Raw genomic sequence first — 26798 nt, forward strand, 5'->3', positions numbered from 1 at the left:
CCTCCCCCACATGGTTTCTGCCTAAAATTTCTTCCTCCAACCAGCAAAACACAAGCTAGTAAGAAGGTAGGCAAACTCCAGTTGTTTGGATATCTGAGCCAGCCTTATGTAGTGAAGTTTGCGTATAATTCTTTGTGTTCAGATAACTGAGATTTCAGATAACAAGCGTTTTGATAGTGGGATCCGTGCGTACAATATCATTCCTAAACTTTCTTGCTTCTGGGTAAAACCACCAGCTAAGGACAAAGTCAGCCTTCCCCTGTCCACACCAACAGCACATGCCACTCACCATATAAGACATCTTAGGTAGCTATAATGCATTCAGATACTATTTCATCCATAATTCTCTGAAATTTTCAATGTTAATGAAGCAGTTTAGCTATTCAGGTTTGTCCAGCCATGATTCCATACATTCTCTATTTTCTCACTCATAAAAGAAATGCTAAGGTCTCTGCTATGACACATGCACATCATCTAAAAATAAATGAATTGTGCTTCTTCTGATATACTTTTACCCATATGCAAATCTAATCAATAACTTGTTTGATTTGCACATGTAATCAGTGGTTTGCTTGTTCAGTCAACTTAAATCTCATATTCTGAATTACCGTAATAGTTCAAGACACATGCCTATATTTTCCTCCTCTGTTCAGGACCTTTAATTTTTCTCCTGCCTCAAACACCAAAGGGCAGGTAGGCAGCTGCTACCATATTTTTCGCTCCATAGGGCGCACCGGACCATAGGGTGCACCTAGGGGTTTTTTTTTGGGGGGGGGGAATAAAGGAAAAAAATTGTTCCCCCCCCCAGCCCCAAAGAGCAAAGAAGCCAAGACAGAGAGCGGGATCCATCCCGCTGGCTGTCTTGGCTTCCTCTTTAGCCGCGCACAACCTCTCCAGCCAGGATGGATCCTGCTCACTGTCTTGGCTTCGTTTTTAGCTGCAGGGCTGGGGCGGGGGAAGCCCGAGCTTCCCCAGCCCCCAGAACAAGTCCGGGAGCGGCGGCAAGGTTGCGCGCAGCCTTGCCGCCGCTCCCGGAGCTTGCAGGGCTGGGGGCACGCTCCGAAGGCTTGCAGATAGCTGCCTGAAGGCTGGAGAGCGAGAGGGGTCGGTGCGCACCGACCCCTCTCACTCTCCAGGCTTCAGTGAAAGCAACGCGAAGCCTCTGGAGCACGGAGGGAGCACTCCCTCGGCGCTTCAGAGGATTCCCGTTGCTATCGCTGAAGCCAAGGAGCCTGCATTTGCTCCATAGGACGCACACACATTTCCCCTTCATTTTTGGAGGGGAAAAAGTGTGTCCTGTAGAGCGAAAAATACGGAAATTTTGACTGTTGCTTCCTCGTAACATGAATGCTCTTTCTTCACCTTTCTCCCCTCACCCCAAAGAGGTTGGACTTTGTGTTTACTCTGTAGCTGATACACTACTTGGGAAAGACTTTACAGCAAGTTTTAGTTGGGGAGTAAAATAAACCTCACTAGGGTTTCATTTATTGTGATTTTATTTGAGCCTCAAAAGAATGAGGAATTTTATTTAAACTCAAATTTCACTTATGCTTCTGAAGAAAAGTATAAGCATGAGGTAGTTCACATAAAAGTTGGATATAAATTCTATTTCAATTGACTATCATGCATACACTTTAAACTTTAGCAATAGTATATAAATGAAGTAGACAATCTAGCTGACAATTTCAGGACCTTTGTGCTTATGTGAAACTTGGGTTTGTTTAAGTTTGTTTAGGCTCAGTTTTCTTTAAAAAATATATTTTAAACAATTTTGTTTGGTTCCCTCTCCCCCTACATAGGGACATTCTTGGTCATACTTTTCTCTGAATAGTTTTGTATTATTAAATGTATATAAAAGAAACATTAAAAAATTTGAAGAATTTATGTTCTGAAACAATGGGTGATAAAGAATAGGTGAATTGCACGTTATCCCCTCTAATATTGAATATAATTCATTTTTGCACATAAACAATGTACTCATTAATTTTTAGAAATTAATTCAGCAAATTCATATCCTATTAATTTATCTGTTATTGATCCAATCTTACATTTTACTTTGTTGCTAGAACCCCTGCGATTCATTTCAATGTCATCAACATTCAAAAATTTTACAATATTTCTGCAAATAAATTTTAAATTTCCTCCAATCTTCCTCCACCGACTCCTCTCCCTGGTCTCGGATTCTGCCAGTCATTTCCGCCATCTCCATATAGTCTATTAGTTGCATCTGCCAGTCTTCCATGGTGGGTAAATCTTGTGTCTTCCAATGCTTTGCGATGAGGATTCTTGCTGCTGCTGTAGCATACATAAAAAAGGTTCTATCCTTCTTTAACACCGATTGGTCGACTATGCCCAGGAGGAAGGCCTCTGGTTTCTTCGGGAAAGTATATTTAAATACCTTTTTCAGTTCATTATATATCATTTCCCAGAAGGCCTTGATCCTTGGGCACGTCCACGAAAGGTGAAAGAATGTACCTTCAATCTCTTTACATTTCCAACATTTGTTATCGGGCAAGTGATATATTTTTGCAAGTTTGACTGGGGTCATGTACCACCTATACATCATTTTCATAATATTCTCTCTTAAGGCATTACATGCCATAAATTTAATCCCGGTAGTCCACAACTTCTCCCAGTCAGCAAACATAATATTATGACCTATGTCTTGTGCCCATTTTATCATTACAGATTTTACCGTTTCTTCCTCAATATTCCATTTCAACAGCAGGTTGTACATTCTTGAAAGTATCTTAGCATTGGGTTCTAACAGTTCTGTTTCTAACTTTGATTTTTCCACCTGGAAACCAATTTTTTATCCAAATTATAAACCTCTCTTATTTGAAAATAGTGTAACCAGTCTCACACCTTCTCTTTAAGTTTGTCATAACTCTGCAATTTCAATTTATCACCTTCCTGTTCTAAAATGGTACTTGTAGCCCTAATATCTGGAGAGATCTGGTGGGTGAAGACTGGAGTAAACCTCTTTTCATTCTGGAAACCTGAAAAACTAGCAATACTGACTTACCTGTCACCACTGTGATGTTTATTGTGTCTCTGTTTCCATTGCAGGCAAAAATCTTTATACAAATGAATACGTAGCAATCAAACTGGTGAGTAGATGTGCAGTTTTTAAAAAATCTCTGAAATTCTGAGTGTTAAGCAAATTAGAAGTTTAGATTATTCTCCCGTTGATCTAGACTGTTTTCCTGGACATCTCTGTAAACTGTTGTCTTTTAGATTCCTGGTAGAACACTTCCCTGTTGTAAACACATTCATGAAATGCTTCCATAAAGAGATTTGGAAAGCTGTTTTGATATTAACCTGCCATGTATCTTAATAATATTTTTTAGTGAATGGCCACTTCTTTCTAACTTATTTATTTAACTTGTATCCTTTCCTTGATCTGCAGATTTTAAGGCAGGTAACATACATACATACATACATACATACATACATATACAAAATATCATGTATGTAATTCAGATTAAGTTCTTTGACAGATGCTTAATACAGTGGTACCTCGCAAGACGAAAAACGCGCAAGACGAAAGAGTTTTCTGTTTTTTGAGTCATTCCACAAGATGAATTTCCCTATGGGCTTGCTTCGCAAGATGAAACGTCTTGCGAGTTCTTGCAAGTTTGTTTCCTTTTTCTTAAAGCCGCTAAGCCGTTAATAGCCGCTAAGCCGCTAATAGCCGCTAAGCCGCTAATAGCCGCTAAGCCACTAATAGCCGTGCTTCGCAAGACGAAAAAACCGCAAGACAAAGAGACTCGTGGAACGGAATAATTTCGTCTTGCAACGCACCACTGTATTAGGCTCCTTCCTATCTGACAATGTGACCATGTAGCTGCTTATCTTCAGTTTTTGCCTATACTGAAGTTCGCTTCTCATGAATTCACACCTGATATTTTTGTGTTGGAAAGTCAAAGGGCAAGGATTGAATAGCAGTTCTTCAAAGCTAGTCAAATTAAATCCTGGTCCTAGGCGGTTTTCCAAGTTTGAGAGATGCTAAGGCTGCCATAGAGTTCCATTTAATTTGACTATTTTTTTACTCTGTTTTTGTAGGAGCCATTAAAATCTCGTGCCCCACAGCTGCATTTAGAGTATAGGTTTTATAAACACATTGGCTGCACAGGTAAGTAATCTCATCACTAGAAATGATAATAAAAGGAGAGTATTTAACTTGTAGTTGATGTATTTGAAACCCCATTAGTATCCTGGAGACCACTGTTTGTCCTTGGCTGATCTGACAGTTGCAATTTTGATGCACTACCACAGTCTTCAAGATTTGTTTACCTTTGTATCCCAAGCATAAAGGGAACTCATTTTATTCTGTTAGTAGGTAACGTTGAGAAAATATATGTAGAAGGCACATATAATAGTTCTGACTTAAGGGTTGTAGCTGGTATACTGGAAAACAGATGTGACTCCCTTAACACATGTGAGATACAAGATACACCCAGAAGAGTCCTGCTGGATCAGAACATCTCTAGTCCAACATCTGGTTTCCAGCTGTGGTCAACCAGATGGCTTCCTAGAAGCAGGATAGTAGCCCTTTTCCACAGAAGAATACTGCCGCTGATCCTGGAGGGTAGCATAGAGCCGCTATGACTAGTAGCCATCGATAGTGCTATTCTTCATGAGTTTGCCCAACCCTCTTTTTAAAGCCCATCTAAGCCAATGGACACCACTGCATCTTGCTGCGGTAAATTCCTTTGTTTGACCAGGCATGCTCTTTGAAGACATAAGATGTCTGTTATGTAGGGTAGGGTAGGCATCAGAATAAAGAAAATGCTACCTGATCTTCACAGCCCGGTCAAAGAGCAGAGCAGTAGACACTAAATTTACGTGTGGCATTGACTTCCAGGACTGGAAACCTATTGTCTGGAAGCTTTCCTTGGGATAGTATTTTATGGCTGAGAATTGGTCCATGAAACAGAACTTGGGTCGCTTTGAAATGGGCTAGATAAATTCTTGGAGGATGAGGTATCAACGACTGTTAACCATGACTATGTTCTACCGCCAGGATTAGAGTGAGCTTGTCTCTGAACACCAGTCACTGAGAAACAACAGTGAGCAAGTGCTTTTGTCCTCATGTCCTGAGGACATGTGGGCTTCCAGCGGGCATCTGATAAACCACTGTGGGGTACAGGATGCTGGAATAGTTGGGCTTTGGTCTGATCCAGCGTGGCTCTTTTGTTCTTGTAACAGAGATACAGTTCTACCTTGGTTCTCTAATGCGCCAGAACTCGTATGTTTCGGCTCCCGAATGAAACCGGGAGTGTTCTGGTTTTCAAATGTTTTTCGGAAGCCGAACATCCAGTGTGGCTTTCACGGCTTCTGATTGAAAACGTCTTGGTTTTCAAACAGTTCTGGAAGCTGAACGCATTCTGTTCGAGAACCAAGATAGGACTGTACTAGTTAGGATCAGTCAGTTCTGTATGCCCAAGGGAGCTTTAAATTTTTGATTTCTCAGATAGCATCTTCTCATGCTCTGTGAGCCATTTCTGAAAGGGAAATTTGTGGGGGAAGTTTGAAAAGCAGTTTTGTGACGTCATATGGTTTGCTTAAAAATAAAAAGGTAAAATATCCTGGTCAGCATGAAGAAACCGTTGCACCCATCAAAGTAGCTCTTAGATACCAGCTGTAAAGTTTGATGGATTGTGATTATTACTGTCCTAGTGCACACCAGCTCTACAAAAAAGCAACACACAACCACCACCACCCCTTCACAGATTAATTGAAAGGGTTTCATGTGGTGTGGTGGGGAGAACAATTGATAGATAAATTTCAAAACCATTTTTGTGACAGAATTTGACTGGCATAAGTAAAATCTGTTGGCTTTGGTAGTTTTCATACAATAGTAATGATGCTACGGCAACCATCTGGATGTATTCCAAAAGTATGTTTTGTATACTTTCAGTTGAAGGCTTCCCCCAGGTGTTTTACTATGGGCCGTGTGGAAAGTACAATGCCATGGTACTTGAGCTCCTTGGTCCAAGTTTGGAGGACTTATTTGACCTTTGTGATAGAACATTCACTCTGAAGACAGTCTTAATGATAGCAATCCAGCTGGTGAGTAAAAGAATAGTTTGTGCTGATTTCGCAGTCTTTGGCTTACAATTTTACATGATTTCCTAATATTAACAAATGGTTCAGGAAACTACATATTAACCCTTACAAGGGGAGTAGCCAACAGAGTGTCTCCAGATGTTGTTGGATTCTAGCTCCCATCATCCCTGACCATTGGCTGTGCTGACTTGGGCTGATGGGAACGGGCTTCCCCTGCACTATGCTAACTTTCAGTTTTCAAGAAAAGTAAGTGTTTGTGTGTGATTTATTTGTTTAGTTCATTGGGTTTTTTCTTGCTTCTTAGTTTTACTTAGTTGAGTTAATCTTCAGTAACTCAGTAAGTATAAATGGTTTGTTTACTATGCTTTGTTCACTTTAGACAGCAAGATTTGAACATATCAAGAACTGAATGGAATGATTTATGTTCTTGTTGATGTTTAGAAAGGATTATTGATTGCATATGTCGTGCTAGTGAACCTGTGGCCCTTCAGATATCATTGGTCTCCAGATTCCATCAACACCAGCCAGCATATCTGGTGGTTGTGAAAAATATCAGTGGTTTACAACAGTATATATAAAAAGACCATTTAAAATATAAAAATTAGAAATCAGCTATGTATTATGGAAAGATATATTCATAATCGTCTATTTCAGCTTGACAGAATAGAAAAGTTTTCAACAGGTGTTCAAAAGGTGAAATGAAAGGTGCCTGCTGAATCTATTGGCAGAGTATTCCACAAGACTGGGCTGGTGATAGTTACTAAAGCAGGGGTCAGCAAACTTTTTCTGTAGGGGGCCGGTCCACTGTCCCTCAGACTTTGTGGAGGGCTGGACTATATATGCACACTGCGAGGGGGGTCAGTAGTCCTCCTCCCCGCCCCAGCCCCAGCCACCTCGGTTTGCCGCCTGCCTCATTCGCTGAAGGGCTGGCAGCAGTGGTGCGAAATGGGCTTCCTCCCCGCCCAGAGAAAGAAGGCTCTGCGCTTACCTTCCCAGAGGGGGCTGCCACCGCCGCCGCCGCGTCTGCTTCTTGTGAAGTGGGTAGGCAGAGTGAGCTTGTCCTCACCACTCTCTGGCCCACAGGAGCACCAGGGCGGCGACGGGAGGAAGAAGCCGAGCGGCGGCGGCTCTGCCAATCAAACACTGTGCCTGGTTTATCTCAGTGCGGCGCAGGGATGTCTCTGCCAGTCAAATGCCGCTGAGGTAAACCAGGTGCGGCATTTGATTGGCAGAGATGTCGCTGCATTGAGGTAAACCAAGCACAGTGTTTGATTGGCAGAGCCGCCACCGCTCGGCCTCTTCTTCCCGTCACCATCGCTGGGAGTCTTGGCTTTGCAGTGGGTTCCGGCTTTGCAGTGTGGGCCGGATTTAGGACCCAGGTGGACCTGATCCGGCCCAGGGGCCGTAGTTTGCCAAACCCTGTATTAAAGGCTTGGTTTCTTATTGCAGTCAAATGAGCCTCACAAACTTTGGGAATGACCAACAACTCCTCTTCATGTGTCGGTGATCGAGCTGGGATGTAAGGGATCAGGCAGTCCCAAAGATACCCTGGAATTAAATACAGTGGTGCCCCGCAAGACGAATGCCTCGCAAGATGGAAAACCCGCTAGACGAAAGGGTTTTCCGTTTTTGAGCTGCTTCGCAAAACGAATTTCCTATGGGCTTGCTTCGCAAGACGAAAATGCCTTGCGAGTTCCTGCGGGGTTTTTTTCCTTCCCCCCCTTTTTCTAAGCCGCTAAGCTGCTTATCAGCTGATCTGCTAAAAGCCGCTTATCAGCTGATCCGATCAGCAGATAAGCCGCTAAAAGCCGCTAATAGTGCTAATAGCGCTAATCCGCTAATCCGTCAATGGGCTTGCTTCGCAAGACGAAGAAACCGCTAGACGAAGAGAATCACAGAACGGATTCTTTTCGTCTTGCGAGGCACCACTGTAGTTAAGAGCTTTGTAAACTAATACACGGGCCTTTAGCCTGGCTCAGTAGTAATGGGCAGCCAGTGTAGAGGTTTTAGTAATGGTGTCACATGTTGTTTGTCAGGTGCTTATCTGCAGTCCTACTGCCACATTCTGCACCAGTTGGAGTTTCTGAGCCAGGCCAAAGGGAGCTCCACATAAGAGTGCATTGCAGTATTCCAGCCTTGAGGTTACAACCGCATGAACTACAGTTATATTACCAGGCCTGGTGGCAGACAAGGAAATGATAGTTAGCTGGTCCTGTATGTAAGGTTTGGTTCCCAAAATAGAGTTTGGGCACTTTCAAATGGTGGAACGTGTCAGGCTGGTCAGATTGATTACAAGTGCATCATGTTAAATGTGTACGAGTTGAAGAGTATGTTGCACTAGATAACTTCTAGTATTCAAGAGTCTGATGATGATGGAAAGCAGAACATGGATTAGAGAAGTGGCATTCAAACTTGTATGGAACTCTGGGATTTCTTGAAGCTTGTAAGAGGTGTTATCAGTGAGATGAGTAATGATGAACAAGGCTCCTAGAAGTTGGCTTGCTACCAATTGCTGTCAACCTTCCTCTTCCTTGGGATGTTGAGGATGTTCTGCGCTGCCTGTCTGTTCATGTGGGGCAACAATGACAACCGGCGTGCTCAGAGCCATTCATGAACTGATTCTCTTATGTAGATCATACTTCAGAATCTTCTGGAACACCTTGAGGGTTCCTTGGCAGATGGTTTTCTTCTATAAAAAACACTGCATTATTTCTTTTCTATTAAGGTATTTTAACATCTGGGAATGATGTTAACTTACACTTTAATGTACACTAGCTCTTTAATAATTGACACACTCTTGACAGTTTTGTAATTAAAGGCATTTTAATACTGTCTTGTCTTACAGATCTCTCGAATGGAATTTGTGCACTCAAAGAATCTCATTTATCGAGATGTCAAGCCAGAAAACTTCCTTATTGGACGACAAGGAAATAAGAAAGAACACATCATCCACATAATAGACTTTGGACTGGCCAAGGAGTACATTGATCCTGAAACCCAAAAACACATACCTTACAGGGAACACAAGAGTCTAACTGGAACAGCCAGATATATGTCCATCAACACCCATCTTGGCAAAGGTTTGTTACGATACCTTTGTATCTTACTTCATCTGTATTAGCATAAGAGCTCAGGCTCTTTTCTACAGAACTTAGGTCATTAAAACATTTTCAGATGTTATAAAAAATGAGACATTTGAATGCTCTTTGTGTGTTTTCAAAGCATTTTTATCCTGCTCTTAAGTGGAAGAAGACTCTGTGCTCAGGCTTACAATTTGAAAGACATTTTGTTGCTACTGTTGCATAATTTTGCATGCCTACCTGTCAGTAGCACCTTTTTATACAAATATATTTAAATTTTATTGTTAAGAATATTAATAAATACCGTCTTTTTCAGTGTATAAGATGCCTCCGTGTATAAGACACCTGCTATTTTTGGGGACTCAAAATTAAGAAAATGCACTATGCACTATCCATGTATAAGACAACCCCTTATTTTAAACTTCAAAAATTTAGGAAAAAATATAATCTTATACACAGAAAAATACGGTATGTTGATTACAAATAATATACATAAAATAGCCTTTGCCAGACCAAATGAAAACCTACCAACAGCAGTAGCTTTTCATTTTGTCCATTAATGGCTTTCATCCGACTAGCTCTTCAATAGTTTCCTTGCGTTTTTTAGTTCCATTTGGATTCTGCTCTTGCCCATATACACACAGTTTTGTCCTTAGCTGTTTTGGTATTGATAGCTTTTTGAAACTCTGAAATAGATTTTTAGCAAATCAGTGTTTGTGTTGTTTTATGTCAACCTGTAAGCCAGCTCTAGCAGAAAACACCCAAAGCATTATTTAGCTTCTAGAGTGCTTCTTGTTTGGCTACTTATGTAAATGCCGTAGTTGCACTTGCGTGATCCACATGGGCTTCTTTGGAGCTTTTACTGTTTTACTGTCCTTGCAATCTTGACTTCTCATTCCCTGTAATGCTTTGTCCTCACACTAGTAGAGTGCACTGTACTCCGTTGAATATCTTGGAAGCTTCACAGCATAGGCTATGTCATACTTGAAAGGACACATTTATCCATCTTGTAGAGGTTGCATAAGCAACCCTATACAGTGGTACCTCAGGTTACATACGCTTCAGGTTACATACACTTCAGGTTACAGACTCTGCCAACCCAGAAATAGTACCTCAGGTTAAGATCTTTGCTTCAGGATGAGAACAGAAATCGTGCTCCGGCGGCGCAGCAGCCCCAGGAGGCCCCATTAGCTAAAGTGGTGCTTTGGGTTAAGAACAGTTTCAGGTTAAGAACGGACCTCCAGAATGAATTAAGTACTTAACCCGAGGTACCACTGTAAATCCTATTTTTACCATAGTCCTGGGGTTTTTATTCCTGACTTGCAATAAGCTAAAGACCACTTTAATGAAATAGCTGTATCTAGATTTGGAGCCAGTTCATCCATAGAGCATGAAGCAGGGATGTCTTTTTGTAAATAGAGAATAAATCTACACTAAGACTTCATGGCCAATCAGGAGTCTTTGACAAATATCCCCTTGTGTGCTCCCTGATGCCTACAAATGTTTTCCACATTGTGCCAGAGCTAGGAATGTAATTTAGTAGGCATTTCTGATAGAGCGCATAAAGCAGTGGTGCATTTTCTTACATCTTTTCAGAGCAAAGTCGTCGAGATGACTTGGAAGCCCTTGGACATATGTTCATGTATTTCCTTCGAGGCAGTTTGCCCTGGCAAGGCCTTAAGGTATTTGCTAAAGTGTGTTGCTCAGTATAATAGCTGCCGGCAGATACTTCCTGTTTGACGTAGAGCTTTACTCTCTTCTCTGAGGATTCAGATTTACAAGGTACAGTGGTACCTTGGAAGTCGAATGGAATCCGTTCTGGAAATCCGTTCGACTTCCAAAACATTCGGAAACCAAGGCGCAACTTCTGATTGGCTGCAGCGTCAGCTGTGTCGGATGTTCAGGTTCCAAAGAACGTTAGCAAACTGGAACACTCACTTCCGAGTTTGTGGTGTTTGGGATCCAAAACTTTTGACTCGCAAGACGTTCGTCAACCAAGGTATGACTATACAGTTTTTAAGAAAACATGGCTTTGGGCAGTGATAACTGGTGGCAGGGGTAGCTCTTCCTGTTTCACCACCTGAGGCAAAATAGCATATCCCACCTCCTGTCTTCACTCCTTACCCCCCAACACTACTACCTCTGCGCCTTGGATTTTACTGAACTTAGCAGGGGCTGGGGCACTCCTCAAAATGTTGTCATTTGGCTTCTCCCACCCCCCCCCATTGGGGAAGTGGGAGCCAAGTGTCACACAGAAATGTCTTTGAACTTGCCAAACTTGGCAGGAACCAGGGCACCCCTCAAAGCATTACTGCTTGGCTTCTCCCTCCCCAGAGGTGCGGGGAAGATGAGAGGCAATGTTTGGATGCTAGAATGTCTCCCTTATGGCAGTGGAAGTGGTGGGGCATTTCTGCCACCTGAGGCGGGCATTTCACCCGTCTTCATGGGCAAGCCGGGTCTGATTGGTTCATTGCCCAAGCTCCACTCACTATGATACTCTTCAGTTTGCTAGTCAACTTTGAATTTAATCCTGATAGTCAGCCAGGGGAAGTTGCAGGTCTTGCCCTTTTGTTTTTAATTGCTGACATATTCCTTACTGAGCAGCTAAATATGACTGCAAGACATGCTTCTCCTGCTGCATCTCTTATCCTCATTTTGCCCCAGTGCAGATGAACTGCATTTTCAAAACAAAATAAAAAAATTCCTTCCAGTAGCACCTTAGAGACCAAATGTTCTTCAGATATCTGAAGAAGTGTGCATGCACATGAAAGCTCATACCAATAAAAAACTTAGTTGGTCTTTAAGGTGCTACTGGAAGGAATTTTTTTTATTTTGTTTTGACTACAGCAGACCAACACGGTTACCTACCTGCATTTTCAAGCTTCCCTTTAGTTCCTGTTTTCATTTTGCCTGATTTTTCTCTGTATAATCCTCCTTCATCTGCCTAGCCCCTCCTGTCCACTTCACAGCTGGAGTCCCTCACATCCAATTTGTCAGCCTGCAAAGGAGGACGCCTCCCACACAGAGGTTTAGCATCAACTCCCCTTGTTTTGTTCTTGGAACCTCATTAAGGAACAGTAACAAAAAAGAGGTCTAGTGTGCAAATAAAGGAGAAAAATCTAGAATAGGCTTTTATTGGGTGGGAAGGATCAGGCTCCCATCCTTTTTAGATCTTCTGTTGTAAACAGATGCTTGATGAGCTGTGCAGTGGTGCAGATGGAAGTCCTTTGTCAGGATGAATACAGCAAAGGGCTAGAGAGTTAATGGGTGAAGGAGATAATTAGCTTAGTAGAGTCGCTCTCAACTTGCTGATTATCATGATTATAGATAGTAATGGTCTTGGAGTAAAAGTTCTTGAGCACGTTTCAAAATAACTTCAAACACCCCTTTTCTGGGCTGTGTAGAAAGAGGAGCTTTGGAGAGGGTGCAGACTGGCTGTAATGGGTCAAGGAGCTGGCAGGAAAGCCATGTTGTGTGAGCTTGCACACGCAGACCCGTTCATGCAATCGTAGTAACAAGTAATGTGTATATGGTACTTTATAGTGCTCAAACGGCTTTACATAATCTTAGTTTGCAACAACTTGATAAAATAGGTCAATATTATCCCCATGTTGCATATGGGAGGCAGAGAGGGGAAGAGAGTGGCTTGCCTTACTGCGTAGCCTAACCCTCTTAAAATATATATTTGCCTTACACAGGCTGATACATTAAAAGAGAGATACCAGAAGATTGGGGACACAAAGAGGAACACTCCAATTGATGTTCTCTGTGAGAACTTCCCAGGTAAGTTTCATACTGGGTGGTGTATCTTCTGTGCAAGGTGCCTTCTGAAAATAGGAACCAGGCTCTTGTTAAAGCAGCATTTCCTGAGCTCAAAGTGTTGGAACAAATGTGTTCCTACTGGTATGCTTGGATTCTTTGTTCAATGTATGGCTAACATCAGAGTTGGCTGTAAATTTCAGTGATACTTGTGTTTAAACTGTGACTCTCCAAGTGTTGTTGGGTAACTATTTTCATCATTCCTGACCATTGACCATAATGCCTGTGACTTCTGGGAGTTGGAGTCCATCAACATCCAGAGAGCCACAGGTTACCCTTCCCTGGTTTTAAATGATTGCTTGCAACCACCTGGCTAATGATAAGTGCCAGTCCTAGCACAGAGTAAATCAGACTGGTCAAGTTCACAACAACTCTGCTATGTACTAGAGCAGTGTTTCCCAACCTTTTTTGGGCAAAGGCACACTTGTTTCATGAAAAAAATCTCGAGGCACACCACCATGCCAGATGGGGAAAGGTCACTTTTTACTTATGTAAAAAAAAAAAAAAAAATAGTAACAGCATAGAAGGTAATGGTTAGGCTAGCATCCCTCTTCCAAATATGCTAGGTTTTTATTTGCAGGGACTGTTCTACATGGGAAAGATTTCAGCACTGTCATTCTCCCATCTGCCATCTGAATTGGTACTATTCTGGGTCAACTTACTCTGCTGCATGTGTAGATGAAAATGGCACCAAGTGTGGGGGAGGGGGCAGAACAGGTTTCAGATACAGGATATTAAGCATACACGTACTTCAGATTGAACTGGTTGCTTGCTTTGTAAGTTTTCATTTCCCAAATGACTGCCTTGGCAAGCGCAATACCTACCAGGCTCAACGGCCGGTCTCGCGCTGCCGCTTCCCGCGCTCTCAAGGACCCGGGAGGAGGAAGGCGTGAAGGGAATCCCGAAGGCGCGAAAACCTCGCGCATGCGCAGGCCTTCCGCCTGCGACAGCCCAGTAGGCCGGCCGAAGCGAGCGGCGATGGGATGTGGGAGGGAGGGAGCTCGCCGCCCCGCGTGTGCCTATGTGGGGCACGTTACAGCCCCGTGACGTCAGCGCCACGCAGGCAGCCAGGCAGGCAGATGGCGAGAGCCCCGCGCTGGGCGGCCTCTCCTCGCCACCGCCGCCCCACCTCTCGCCGCCCGACTCGCCCGCCTCCCTCCCACGGCACACCAGGCAACGTCTCGCGGCACACTAGTGTGCCGCGGAACACCGGTTGGGAAACACTGTACTAGAGAGCCTGCTTTCTTTTGTCGCCTGCAGATGGCTACAGTCCTCCATGCGCTTCTTTGGAATTGATTATTTCTGATAGGTAGGGCCCTAGAATGGTGATGTGAGTAGCTGAGGGACAAGTTAGCAAACATGGTTGTTGACCCATTTCAAGGATAGAAAGTGCCTTGATTGCTGGAAAATGAATTGGGAGGAATGTTTTTCTTTACTGTTTCTTCTAGAACTCTCAGTGGTAATATCCCACATCATGGACTGGGGCTGGGGTCCATCTGGGACATCTTCCAATGTGGACCTCATGGGCATTGCCTTTGGTGGTTCCAGTCCTCCTTGGGTTATTAGGAGACTAGGTGTGTGTTGTCAGCACACTAGCACCCAACTCTGTCTCGTTTTCACTGAATCTTAGGGAGGTAGTAGAGGCTCTGAATAGGCTTCTTAAGTCAGTGAGTCATTGGATAAGTGTGATGAACCTGAAAATACTCTATTTTAGACTTATGTGCACTTCAAACAATCTGATTGCTATTGATGTCATCGGGGAGGGTCAGGGAGAGAATTACCTGCACCCACTCTTTCTTGTAGTCAAGCATGCAAGTGCAACATAATTAACAATGGGAAGAAATACCTCTGTGCTGTTTGATAGCTGTCATATTGCTTGTCATTATACATATGTAGCTCAACATAGGTGCTGTAACTCAAAGAACATTCAAGACCAGCAGGTTGTGACTGATTTAAATCAAGTAGCCCTTTAAACGTCTGAGCAGCATACCATATTTTTTCTGTGTATAACATGCCCCCGTGTATAACAAGACCCCCATTTTTTGGGACTCCAAATAAAGAAATCCCCCATATGCACTATCTGTATATAAGACGACCCCCAATTTTAAACTTGAAAAAATAGGGGGGAAATAGTGTCTTATACATGGAAGAATACAGTATGTTGAGCTATTGTTCAAAACATTTGTGGCCTTGTTTGGGTTATTACTGACTCCAGATTAGCAGTGTAGGCTCTGTTCCCTACATCTGATTATAGCACACTGACCTCAACAGAACGTTGTGGCAAGGACTCAAATAGCTCTTAAAATACAGCTATTCATTATTTTCATTTGCTTTTATCTCTCTTTGTAACTTGGCTTATGGGCCCTTGTTTTGAAGACAGGAGCCCATCTATTTAATATAAACATGCCTTAACCTACCCTGAACTGTTGAGGTAGTACACTTGAAAAAATGTGTATTTTTATGTTGATGTCCACTGAGAGAAACTGTTCTCCATTATATATTTTTGCTACCTGAAAGTTTGCCTTTTCATATGTCTAAATGGCCTCAAGTGTACTAAGGAGAACCATTTGGAAATTGTGACTGCATATCATCCTACCAGTGGCACAGGTTTGTTGACCCCCCCCATCTACTTTTGTAGGTTTATATCTTAGGGGATTAATCCGACCAGTAGGTAATGTTGAAATGTATTCTGCTTCTACTTCTTTCTGAACAGATTATCTGATGTTGCTTCTTCCTAATTCCCTTTAACAGAGGAGATGGCAGCTTATCTTCGTTATGTCAGACGATTAGACTTCTTCGAGAGACCAGACTATGATTATCTACGAACAATCTTCACAGAGTTATTTGAAAAGAGAGGATTCACCTTTGATTACGCCTACGACTGGGTTGGCAGGCCAATTGTATGTTGGAGCTGAGTGACATATTCCTTTTTTTCTTGACTGTTGCTCTTTCTATAATGTCCCTTTTAAATGCCAGTTACATTGCAAGTAATCACTTCATGATGAACTGAGAACACAAGATGACCTTTTTGCTGTACATTGAAAACTTTACTGCAAAGCCATATACGTGTTCAAGGCTCCAAACATTTTTCTTTGTTCAAGTTACTAAATGTGTCTTTCCAAACAAGTAGTATTGTAATGTAGGTGCAATTGGTGCTCTTGGATTGTGACTGGAGGGATGACAGAATGCATATTTTATTGGCTCTCCTCCAGAACCGTAGTATGTCAGATATGACCGATTGTAACTGTTTGTGTTCATTTCTACTTCTTTATTAGTATGACTTAGTTGCCTGTTCTCCTTTCCCTTATCAACTAAATTCACCATAAGATTCTTATCATGTTACATATCTGTTCCCTGCCTTCAGCCATGTGGAACTTGAGGAACTTTTCCAGGCTGCAGGCAGATTGTTATCTCCCCACCCTTTAGAGGGTCAAACGTGACCAGTGGGTGAGGGTGGGTGAATCAATCTGACTGCCAAACTCTCCTCTCAGACCAAGAGGGGGTCAAAGAGCAAACCCCAAATGTTTTGAAGAGACATTTGTCCATCATTATCTGGGGAAGATTAAACCTCCAGGAAGGTAGGGGAGTGTCCAGAACAAGGAGAAGTTCAGAACAGCATTGTGCCATCTACCACATTCATGTAGATGTTAAATATGTGCATTTTTGTGGCCAGCTGGATAGCATGAGATTTCAGGTGTGGCTCTTTGTCTTAAAGAAGCTGTAGGCTACTGGCTGAAAGCAGCAAGTTCATTAATTGAAGATAGGGGGGCAGCATCTGTTTGGTTTCTACTCAAAAATTATCTGCTCTAGTTGTTAAGTCAACAGATTGTTTGAGAGTCACCTGGTGGGTCAATTCTTTTTGTATGTGTGTTTCTTTTCCAGCCCACTCCAGTGGGGCCCATGCATGTGGAGTCTGGTCCATCTGTAACAAGAGACATCCATGCACATAGGGATCGATCATCGATGCAGCCTCTCCGAAATCAGGTTTGTTAGCATAACATTGTTTCAGCTATAACTTTCCATTCAAATCTTTACTGAAACCTTAATTTATAAAGAGGGACTTACAGAGAAAAGACTGTTAATTCTGTTTCTTGGGTGATTGGGGTGGTAGGAAGTCTGATTAATTAATATTATCCTGTATTTAGGAATCTTTCCTGTTAATCTGCTTTACTGTATTTTTGAAATGAGTGATATATAATGGTGAATGTCAGGCTTTGAAGAAAGGAGAGACTCTTTCTGCAAGATAGGACTTTATTCCCCATTGCAGTATTAGGATGGCTTCAAATCTCTCTACCCATCGCTGTAATGCATTTCCACTGCAGCACTGGGCTGAGAAGAGAGGTTTCTACTTGGACCTATGATGCGTGTGTATATATCTATAAATTATGTACACATGTGTGAGAGATTGTGTGACTGCCAGTAGGCTTGGCTAACCTTTAAAATGTTTGATAACAGAGACTTGCCCTGGATCCCCCCCCCCCCCACAATAGGAAGTCCACTTTGGTATTTACTGCTTTTGGCTTCTGTGCAAACGGTTGGGAGTAGACTTGTCAAAATTAATACTTCTTCATTGCTTTGCTTCTCGGCGCCCACCCTACAGCGAGCTGACAATGTGCTTTTTAAAATAAAGCATTGCTTTGCTCTGGTTTACCTTTGCCTTCCCTCCTGTCTTTTTGCTCTGTGCTTGCAAATGCCTATGCAGTCTGCATCAGAACGTCGCGGAGAATGGGAAATGGCACCAATGCTACAAGCCAATGCTTTGTTTCTGCAATCTCACTTAACTTCAGATCGGCATGGGGGATCAGTACAGGTATTGTCCTTCTCTGTTCCACACATCTTTTCTAGCGCAGTCCCTTTCTTGTAACGTTCATATGCACCACATTCTGGTGCATATTTGGTTAACTTGATGCTTCAGCTAAAATGTGTGAATTGCCTGTCATAAGGTATGAGGCAGCACAGTATGAGAACTTTGTCTGCACTCAGAATATCTCCGGGACACAGATTTCCTCAGTTTGGTGTTGTATGAGAGTGTTTGGTAGGCAAGTGTGATGTCACCATTTGTCTATGTTGATTCTTTAGACAGAGTTTGTTTCTTTTTTCCAGATTTTGTTTTAGTGTCTTCCAGATACTTTTATTTTGTAACTAATATTACCATGCTTATGGTATTTCCACAGTGTCTTAGAAACAAATGCTATAAATACATGTATCGGGTAGAACAAAGTTATAAATAAGGTGTAATTATCATTAAAGAAAAAATAATAATTTATGTAGCTAGAAAGGGGGAGAAAGAGGAAAGTAGAAGTTTAGAACTATTCATAAAGCTATTACCTTTATTTTCTTAAGAGTTAAATTTCACTCAATAGCACAATAGGATTTACTCTTTCTTGTATTCTATTATTCTGTACCAGGAACTTTATTTATTGTCGACTGTTCATTTATTGTTGACAACTTCATTGGTTGATCCCTAGTGTTCATCTCATCCACTTTCTCCATGCCATGCATGATTTTATACAACTTTGTGATTTCCCCACCCACTTACTCACTTTTTAAAAAGTAAACTAAAAAGCCTCAAACCTTGGGAGCAAAAAGTTTCAGACCAGAGGACCCAGAATCTCAATCTTGTTCTGAGACTTCAGTGGAATTGCATGACAACCTCCCTGCAATAAATAAATACATGAGTATGCAAAGTCTGTTTTAGAACTGAGAGACAAGAAATCTGAAAGTGGTCAGGATAATAGAAGTAAGTTGAAATAGGCAATAAGGAAATAGATGAGAATTTGTGGAGAGTATACAAGGAGGCTGCTGCTGTCTGGTATCTGGCTACAGCTACCCTGATATCTGCTTCCTCCCCTCACCAACCAGAATTGCTTGAACATTTGGTAAAGAGAAATCAATGCTTCCAAGGTAGTGTTGAAAATAAGCAAACAAAACTAATAGCCCACAGATTCTTAGTAGTCCATTTACAGTGGTGCCTCGCAAGACGAAATTAATCCGTTCCGCGAGTCTCTTTGTCTTGCGGTTTTTTCGTCTTGCGAAGCACGGCTATTAGTGGCTATTAGCGGCTTAGCGGCTATTAGCGGCTATTAACGGCTTAGCGGCTTTAAGAAAAAGGAAACAAACTCGCAAGAACTCGCAAGACGTTTCGTCTTGCGAAGCAAGCCCATAGGGAAATTCGTCTTGCGGAACGACTCAAAAAACGGAAAACTCTTTCGTCTTGCGCGTTTTTCGTCTTGCGAGGTACCACTGTACCTTCATACATGTGAAAAAAGCAAAGCAAAGCAAAACCCCTAAAAAACAAACCCCTCTTTCTAAGCAGAGCAAAACTTGTGGACAGACCATGTGCTTCACATGTAGGTCCCAGCTTCAATCGTTATTTCACTCTGTACAGTAGTGCCCCGCAAGACGAATGCCTCGCAAGACAAAAAACTCGCTAGACGAAAGGTTTTTTCGTCCGCGATTTGCCTCGCAAGACGAATTCCCCTATGGGCTTGCATCGCAAGACGAAAGCCCATAGGGAAATCTCCGGGGACCTCTTTTAAATGCTAGAGGTGGGGAGCAAAGCCTTTCCCCCCCCTCCGGCCTTCAGAAGAGGTCCAGGAAGGCTGGCGGGGGCCAAAAGGCTTTGCTCCCCAGGGCCAGCATTTTAAAAGCAGTCCGGGATAGCAGGGAAGCGCTTCCTGCTATCCCGGACGGCTTTTGAAGGCAGGAGAGATCCGCGAAGCCTGGGCGCGCTGCGCGCAGGCTTCGGGATGCCGGCAAGTCTCCGCCAGCAGCGGCAGAGCTGCCGCTGCTGGCAGAGAGATCCGCGAAGCCTGGGCGCGCTGCGCGCAGGCTTCGGGATGCCGGCAAGTCTCCGCCAGCAGCGGCAGAGCTGCCGCTGCTGGCAGAGAGATCCGCGAAGCCTGGGCGCGCTGCGCGCAGGCTTCGGGGTGCCGGCAAGTCTCCGCCAGCAGCGGCAGAGCTGCCGCTGCTGGCAGAGAGATCCGCGAAGCCTGGGCGCGCTGCGCGCAGGCTTCGGGATGCCGGCAAGTCTCCGCCAGCAGCGGCAGAGCTGCCGCTGCTGGCAGAGAGATCCGCGAAGCCTGGGCGCGCTGCGCGCAGGCTTCGGAATGCCGGCAAGTCTCCGCCAGCAGCGGCAGAGCTGCCGCTGCTGGCAGAGAGATCCGCTGGGAAGGAATCCCTTGGACCCCCGCTGGACTTCAAAAGAGCTTCGGGAAGTCCAGCGGGGGGCCAAGGGATTCCCTCCCAGCCGCCCGCATTTAAAAGCACTCCGGGCAAAGCAGTGAAGTGCGCTGCTTTCCCCGGAGTGCTTTTAAACGTGGGCGGCTGGGAAGGAATCCCTTGGACCCCCGCCGGACTTCAAAAGAGCTTCGGGAAGTCCAGCGGGGGGCCAAGGGATTCCCTCCCAGCCGCCCGCCTTTAGAAGCGCTCGGGGGAACACCTGCCCCCGCCGCCCCACTTCGGAAAGCTGTTCCGAAGTGGGGCGGGCAGGCGGGGACACCCGCCCCCGCCGCCCCACTTCGGAAAGCTGTTCCGAAGTGGGGCGGGGGGCGGGGACACCTGGCCCCGCTGCCCCACTTCGGAAAGCTGTTCCGAAGTGGGGCGGGGGGCGGGGACACCTGGCCCCGCCGCCCCACTTCGGAAAGCTGTTCCGAAGTGGGGCGGGGGGGGGCGGGGACACCTGGCCCCGCCGCCCCACTTCGGAAAGCTGTTCCGAAGTGGGGCGGGGGGGGGCGGGGACACCTGCCCCATCCGCCCCACTTCGGAAAGCTGTTCCGAAGTGGGGCGGGGGGCGGGAACACCTTCTGAAGGCGGGCAGGGGGCGAAAGTCTTTGTCCCCCCTGCCTGCCTTCCCAGGGGCTTTTAAATCGCCCCGGACAGCGGAGAAGTCCTCCGCTGTCCGGAGCGATTTTAAAATGCCGCTCGCCAGCATTTTAAGATAGCCCCGCACAGCGGAGAAGTCCTCCGCTGTCCCAGGGTTTTTTAAAATGCTGGGGGTGGGAAGAAAAGCCCTTGTCCCCCCCCCCCAGCCTTCAGAAGAGGTCCGGGGACAGACTGTCCCCGGACCTGGTCTGAAGGTGGTTTCCCTAGGAACGCATTAATTGATTTTCAATGCATTCCTATGGGAAACCGTGCATCGCAAGACGAAAAAACCGCAAGACGAAGAGAATTGCGGAACGAATTAATTTCGTCTTGCGAGGCACCACTGTAGTTGGAGTGTGTGTGTTATACATAGTAGAGAGAGAGAGAGAGAGAGAGAGACAGACAGACAGACAGACAGACAGACAGACAAGCCATCACTCCTCAGACAGTTTTATACAGGCAAACTTTGGTCATGCACACTATATATATCTTTTGACCACCTGCACTGCTTTCTTTCTTTTTGATGATGCGTCCACTGATTATTTCAGAGCACTGTGGATCTTCTCTGTCATTGGAACCCTCTTGATCCCAAATTAGGCTAGAGGTGTAAAAATTAATGCCTTAAGATTCATAAACTAGTACTCTGCAGAATTCATTCTATGTCTCACACATTTTTAAAGTATATCCTAATCAGAAAAAAACAAAAACTGCTGGAATGTTTGCAGAGAACTTCCTTTCTGAGCACCAAGTTTCCTTTTCACTTAATTTAATGTGCCAATGCGTGTGACACAAACTGGGGCTCTGTTTTCATATTAATGTCGGGGCTTTGTTTCTATTTTTTTAAGGTGGTAGGCTCGACCAATGGTGAGTTGAACATCGATGAACCAACAGGAGCACCTTCCAGTGTACAAATTGCAGCACGTACTGAGGTGGAAGTAGTGGAGGAAGCTAAGTATGTTTGCTGTGAAAGCAGTTTCCCTCCCGCATCATTTGTGTGTCAAATCAGTTTGTGTGTTCTTGTGTTTGATGCCTATATCCATAACCTGCTATCAGATGCTTTGTTTTTGCATGTTATCCTTAGTGCTGCTGCTGGTACAGCTTTTCACTTGCACTGCCCAGGTAATGTTGCTGTTGGCCAGAGCATGCATTGCAAATCAGTATTTCAGAAGAATTTGCAAGTGGCATGTATAGTAAACGTCCTCTGAGTTAGGGCTGTAGTTTCTGTTTGTCAAACTGTATGCGCATAACTAGCGCTGGGGATGCAGAAGTCCGAGTCCCTCTTTATCCCTCATTCTTGAAATCTGTGCCTATGCAATTTTAAGTTAGCCTGTCAGACTGCGAGTAACTCCTTTTTTGCTATGGAAACATGTAAGGTAACTTTATAAGCTGCCTGCTGAGTGTTGCAAGGTATTTTGTTGAGGGAATAATTCCTTGGCTGTTTTCCCATCTCCACCATCCGGTGGCACTTTGCATGATCTTCTACCATTACATGAACCATGATGTGGAATCTTCCCTAGGTAATCAGCAGTCCTCTTTTCTTTATAAATGAAGTCAGCACATACCTAATGCATTGTGGGAAGGAGGTTCCACAAAGGCTTCATAGATCAAGGCATAGCAGATTGACTGACTTGCCTTGTGGCTACTGAATATCTCAGCGTAGGCTTCTTGGCAAGCATTGTGATTCTTTATTTCCTAGGCTGGAAATAGCCTGAAATTGCTTGTGAGAAAAGCAAGTGTATGCAATACCTCTAATTGTGCTTCAGGTGTGAATCTTCAGCTGAGAAGTAATCGCCAAGCACTCCATTACCCAAGAAATGTGTTATCGTTCTGCGAACATTTCTGTCTTCAGCCATAAGGAGAGCTTTATAGCTGCAGGAAATTCAGGATTTGAATGTATTTAAATAAAATTGAGTGGTCCTTGTGGCAAACTTAATAATTGTGTGTTCCATTCCCAGCTGAGCCTCTGTTCCTCTGCAGGGGAATAATGTATTTCAGCAGATGGTGGGATGAGATATTGACTACTTTATTGTTATATGATACAGAGCTTTCTGCCTGAGTTTCTTTTGACAGCAGACTAGCTTCCACCAAGTGCTGCTCAAGTGAACTGGGCTTCGGTACTTGTACTTCGCTTTGGATGCTAGCTTTCAACAAATTGTTCAGCTTGTTGCTCTGAGCAAGACAGCCTTTGCTTTGGTGCTGCAGCATCAGCTAAGTTAAGTTAGGCCATGTCCATGGAGCCTAAAAATTAAGACTCCAGAATGTCCCCAAGGACATATTCTCCTGTGGTGGACTTGTTGCTGCAGCTGTGACAACAGCAATATCTCTGCATGTTAACTTGAAAATAAATCACAGTACATTCATTGAGTTTTTTTACTCCCTAGTAAGCATGCTTAGGATTGCCTCCTTAGTGGGAGATGCCAATAAAATACCATTACTGACCTTGATTTTACAGCTGAGCTATGTGAAGAATTGTTTTCTTCTGCAGTAAATAAGGAAGTTAGGGACATTTAATGTTGACGGTGGAATTGGGGAAGGTCCTGTGGTTACAACACGGTGTACCATATCTCCTGTGCACTTGACCTTTCCATGGAAATTGCACATTCAAGCTTTATCCACAATTTCCTGGGTATGCTAAAAGTTTCCAAGACATTTGAATTCACACAGACTTCTAGTCAATATGATACTTCAGTTGAAAAGTACAGCTATTCAAAGGAAATGACTGATACCACAGTCTTATTAATTTCATAGGGCTTAGGGGCAATTAATTATGCATAGAACTGATGGGTGAGGGTGTGTGTGTGTGTGTGTGTGTGTGTGTTTAACTTGTATAGTAAAATTTGGAAAGCTGAAAAAGACGTTTCAGTTTTAGTTTCCTCTAGACAAGATGCTGTCTCTTCTCTTTCCTCGCTCTGCCTTTTACTCTTCCTTTCTGCCTGTTCATCTCCCAGCCATGGATGATCTTTATTTACTTATTAAGCCATCAACTTCTAGCAGACCATTCAAATGTTGTCTACCTCAAGCTGTGTGACTTCGTCATTTTTTAAGCCTGCTGTGTCTGTGTGTCTCCAGACTTTTTCTTGCTAGTGAAGCCTTTCTGTCTGCTCTATTTTTTCTTGCTGTGAACCTCCTGCTCAAAGAATATAAGATCTTTCTGTGAATTTCTATCCAGACCTTTTTTTCATTTCCCTCCATATGCAGAATTCCCTAGTTTTGTCATTAATCAGTTTCTCTATCCTTCATATATATATGAAAGATGCTCATTACCTTCAATCATGCAACCTGATCTCTTGATCCATCCTTTCCTACCTCTGATTTCTCTCTCTAGCTATCTTCATTTGTTCTGTGCTGCCTAGTTCCTTATCGTGGGCTTTCAGACATACAAATATTTCTCAGTCCTTATTTCCTCCTTATATTCATACTTCCCCCTTTCAGCTGTCATCCAGTACCTTTCAGTGCAGAATTTGTTGAGCATTTCGTATGATCCTGTTTACCTTTTGACCTCCAACTCCTTCCTTTACTCTTTTCAATCTGATTTTTGCTAGATTAACTACACTGAAACTGCTTTTATCAAAGTTTTCAGTACCTTCTTCTGGCCAAACCTTAGAGTAGCTTGCATTCTAATTAAACAATCTGGTACTTTCAATCATGTCAACGTTCCCTTAAATATATTGTTTTTGCCGTTCTTGATCCTCTTTAACTTCTTTTTTCCTTTTCCTTTATTTCATTCCCTGGCTCATAATATGCTCTAAAGGTTTAAAGGTACCCCTGCCCATACGGGCCAGTCTTGCCAGACTCTAGGGTTGTGCGCTCATCTCACTCTATAGGCCGGGAGCCAGCACTGTCTGCAGACACTTCCGAGTCACGTTGCCAGCGTGACAAGCTGCATCTGGCGAGCCAGAGCAGCACACGGAACGCCGTTTACCTTCCCGCTGGTAAGCGGTCCCTATTTATCTACTTGCACCCGGGGGTGCTTTCGAACTGCTAGGTTGGCAGGCGCTGGGACCGAACGACGGGAGCGCACCCCGCCGCGGGGATTCGAACCGCCGACCATGTGATCGGCAATTCCTAGGCGCTGAGGTTTTACCCACAGCGCCACCCGCGTCCCATGATATGCTCTACTTCCATTCAAAATGTAGCCATTTGCCTCTGGTTGCTTGCATTCAGCTCTCATTGCTTGTGCTTACTACACTTAGACAGATAAAAATTCTCCCTTTTTAAAACTCGTGATTATCAACTTCTAATAAATTCTTTTATTCTGATTGCATTGCTAACAACTCCTGTATCCCAAACTAAACAACATGGTAAGAATTCAGATATCAACCTAAGAAGAGCCCTACTGGATCAAAACAAAGACCTGTGCAGTCTAGCATCCAGTTTCTCATAGTCGCCAATGAGACGTTTATGGGAAGTCCACAAGTAGGACATGCAGGCAATAGTCTTTTCCTGCTGTTGTTTTTCAACAGCTAGTATTCAGATGTATATTGCCTCTGATTCTCAGAGGTGGGGTCTTTTCACTCAGATACTTCCTCTCCTGGCTACCTGTCCCTACTTCTGTTGCTGGCAGAAATTTGATATTTTCCCAATCTCCCAAGACTGCAAACTTGCGGACATGGAATGCTTCCCTTTCTTGTTGTCTTAATACTGCTACTGTTTCTACCTCTAAAACTGTTTTAAACCATCATCCATGGTATTGCATCCTCTTTTTGCTGGCTACCGTAGCTGAAAGTCACCCATTGTCTTAAATCTCTTTTCCAGCTTTCTTTGGGACTTTCCACACCAGCTTTGTCTTTTGTAGCCTTTAAATTTAAAGGCTCTCCATTATTTTCCTCCAGACCATAAGCTCATTTGATGTTGTCACATCTATTTTGGTTTTTCTTCCACATTTTCCACTGTCGCCTATGTTCTGCCTAAGTTAGACTGTAAATCCTTTGTGCCAGAAGTGTTACTTCTGCTTTCTCCAGCACATGCTGAAACTTAAATAACACAGTTGTGGTGGTGGTGGTAATAATAATTTATTTCCAAGGCATGTAGGGAGACTAACTCCTCCTCAAAATGATAAATGAAGTTAAGGAAATGTAGGGGTATTGTTTTGATCAGTTGCCATGTTCCATCAAAGCACTTAAGGTATTTGCATTTCAGCCTTTTTAGCCAGCTATCTCTAGAGTTCCCTTGCAACTTAAAAGGTTCAGAAACCTTCTTGCTCCTATCTGCCAAAGTCCTCTAGAGCAGTGTTCCCCAACCTTGGGCCTCCAGCTGTTTTTGGACTACAACTCCCATCATCCCTCGCTAGCAAGACCAGTGGCCAAGGATGATGGGAGTTGTAGTCCAAAAACAGCTGGAGGCCCAAGGTTGGGGAACACTGCTCTAGAGCACATTCCCGTCAATGATGATTTTCTGATGCTCTAACATAGTTGTCCTAGACAGTTGTGAAAACTTTGTCTCAAAGCAGCAATCCCTTGTGATAGCTCTTTCCTGGTTAGTTGCAGAAGGTTCAGGTGGAACCAGGTTTGACAAGGCAGGTAGACGTCGTGTGTATCACAGATCTGCACTGCATGTTTGCATGACTTGCCATGACATGCTTCCATCTCGCCTCTGAACTAATGTCTCCCTACCTTTCTGTGTTTTTATTTGTCTTTCTTTCTTTCTTTCTCCTCACACTGTCTATTGTAGCTGCCTGAAAATGCTCAACTTGTGGTGAGTCACTCTCTCTGGTTCACATACAAGGGGGCGTGAACCAGACTAGGCCATGATTGGCCAAATCAAAATGAAATTAACGGAAGGGGTGGGTGAGCTGCTCAGAGTCCTTGGACTGTCATCCCTAACACACCAAACACTTGTCTTTTAAGTTTTACTTGGGTGAACAAATACTTGAAGTTAGGAAGTGCTTAGAGCTAGAGGCAATAAATTTCCTATGCAATTTTCTCTCTACTTGCACACTTTTGTCAGTTGTCAGATTTTTGTGGC

General features: G+C 43.7%; 1 protein-coding gene across 15 annotated transcripts in view; it reads left to right on the forward strand.

Moving 5' to 3' along the window:
- Positions 1–26798, forward strand: part of CSNK1G1 (casein kinase 1 gamma 1) — a 58314-nt gene that overhangs the window by 15143 nt on the left and 16373 nt on the right. For 6 of the 15 annotated variants that reach the window (XM_083475905.1, XM_083475900.1, XM_083475895.1 and 3 more), the window contains exons 3-12: positions 3070–3110; positions 4066–4135; positions 5924–6075; positions 8918–9152; positions 10749–10834; positions 12851–12935; positions 15723–15871; positions 16854–16955; positions 17674–17781; positions 21680–21786. In XM_083475905.1, coding sequence (XP_083332031.1) covers positions 3070–3110; positions 4066–4135; positions 5924–6075; positions 8918–9152; positions 10749–10834; positions 12851–12935; positions 15723–15871; positions 16854–16955; positions 17674–17781; positions 21680–21786 — 1135 coding nt within the window. Of the gene's footprint in view, positions 1–3069; positions 3111–4065; positions 4136–5923; positions 6076–8917; positions 9153–10748; positions 10835–12850; positions 12936–15722; positions 15872–16853; positions 16956–17673; positions 17782–21679; positions 21787–22597; positions 22771–26504; positions 26548–26798 lie in introns of those variants that run through there. The other 9 variants (XM_083475896.1, XM_083475898.1, XM_083475897.1 and 6 more) reach the window with 4 other exon arrangements.

This window comes from Podarcis liolepis (genome assembly GCF_965112155.1).
Source record: "Podarcis liolepis genome assembly, chromosome: 14".
In the NCBI taxonomy this organism is placed as follows: domain Eukaryota; kingdom Metazoa; phylum Chordata; class Lepidosauria; order Squamata; family Lacertidae; genus Podarcis; species Podarcis liolepis.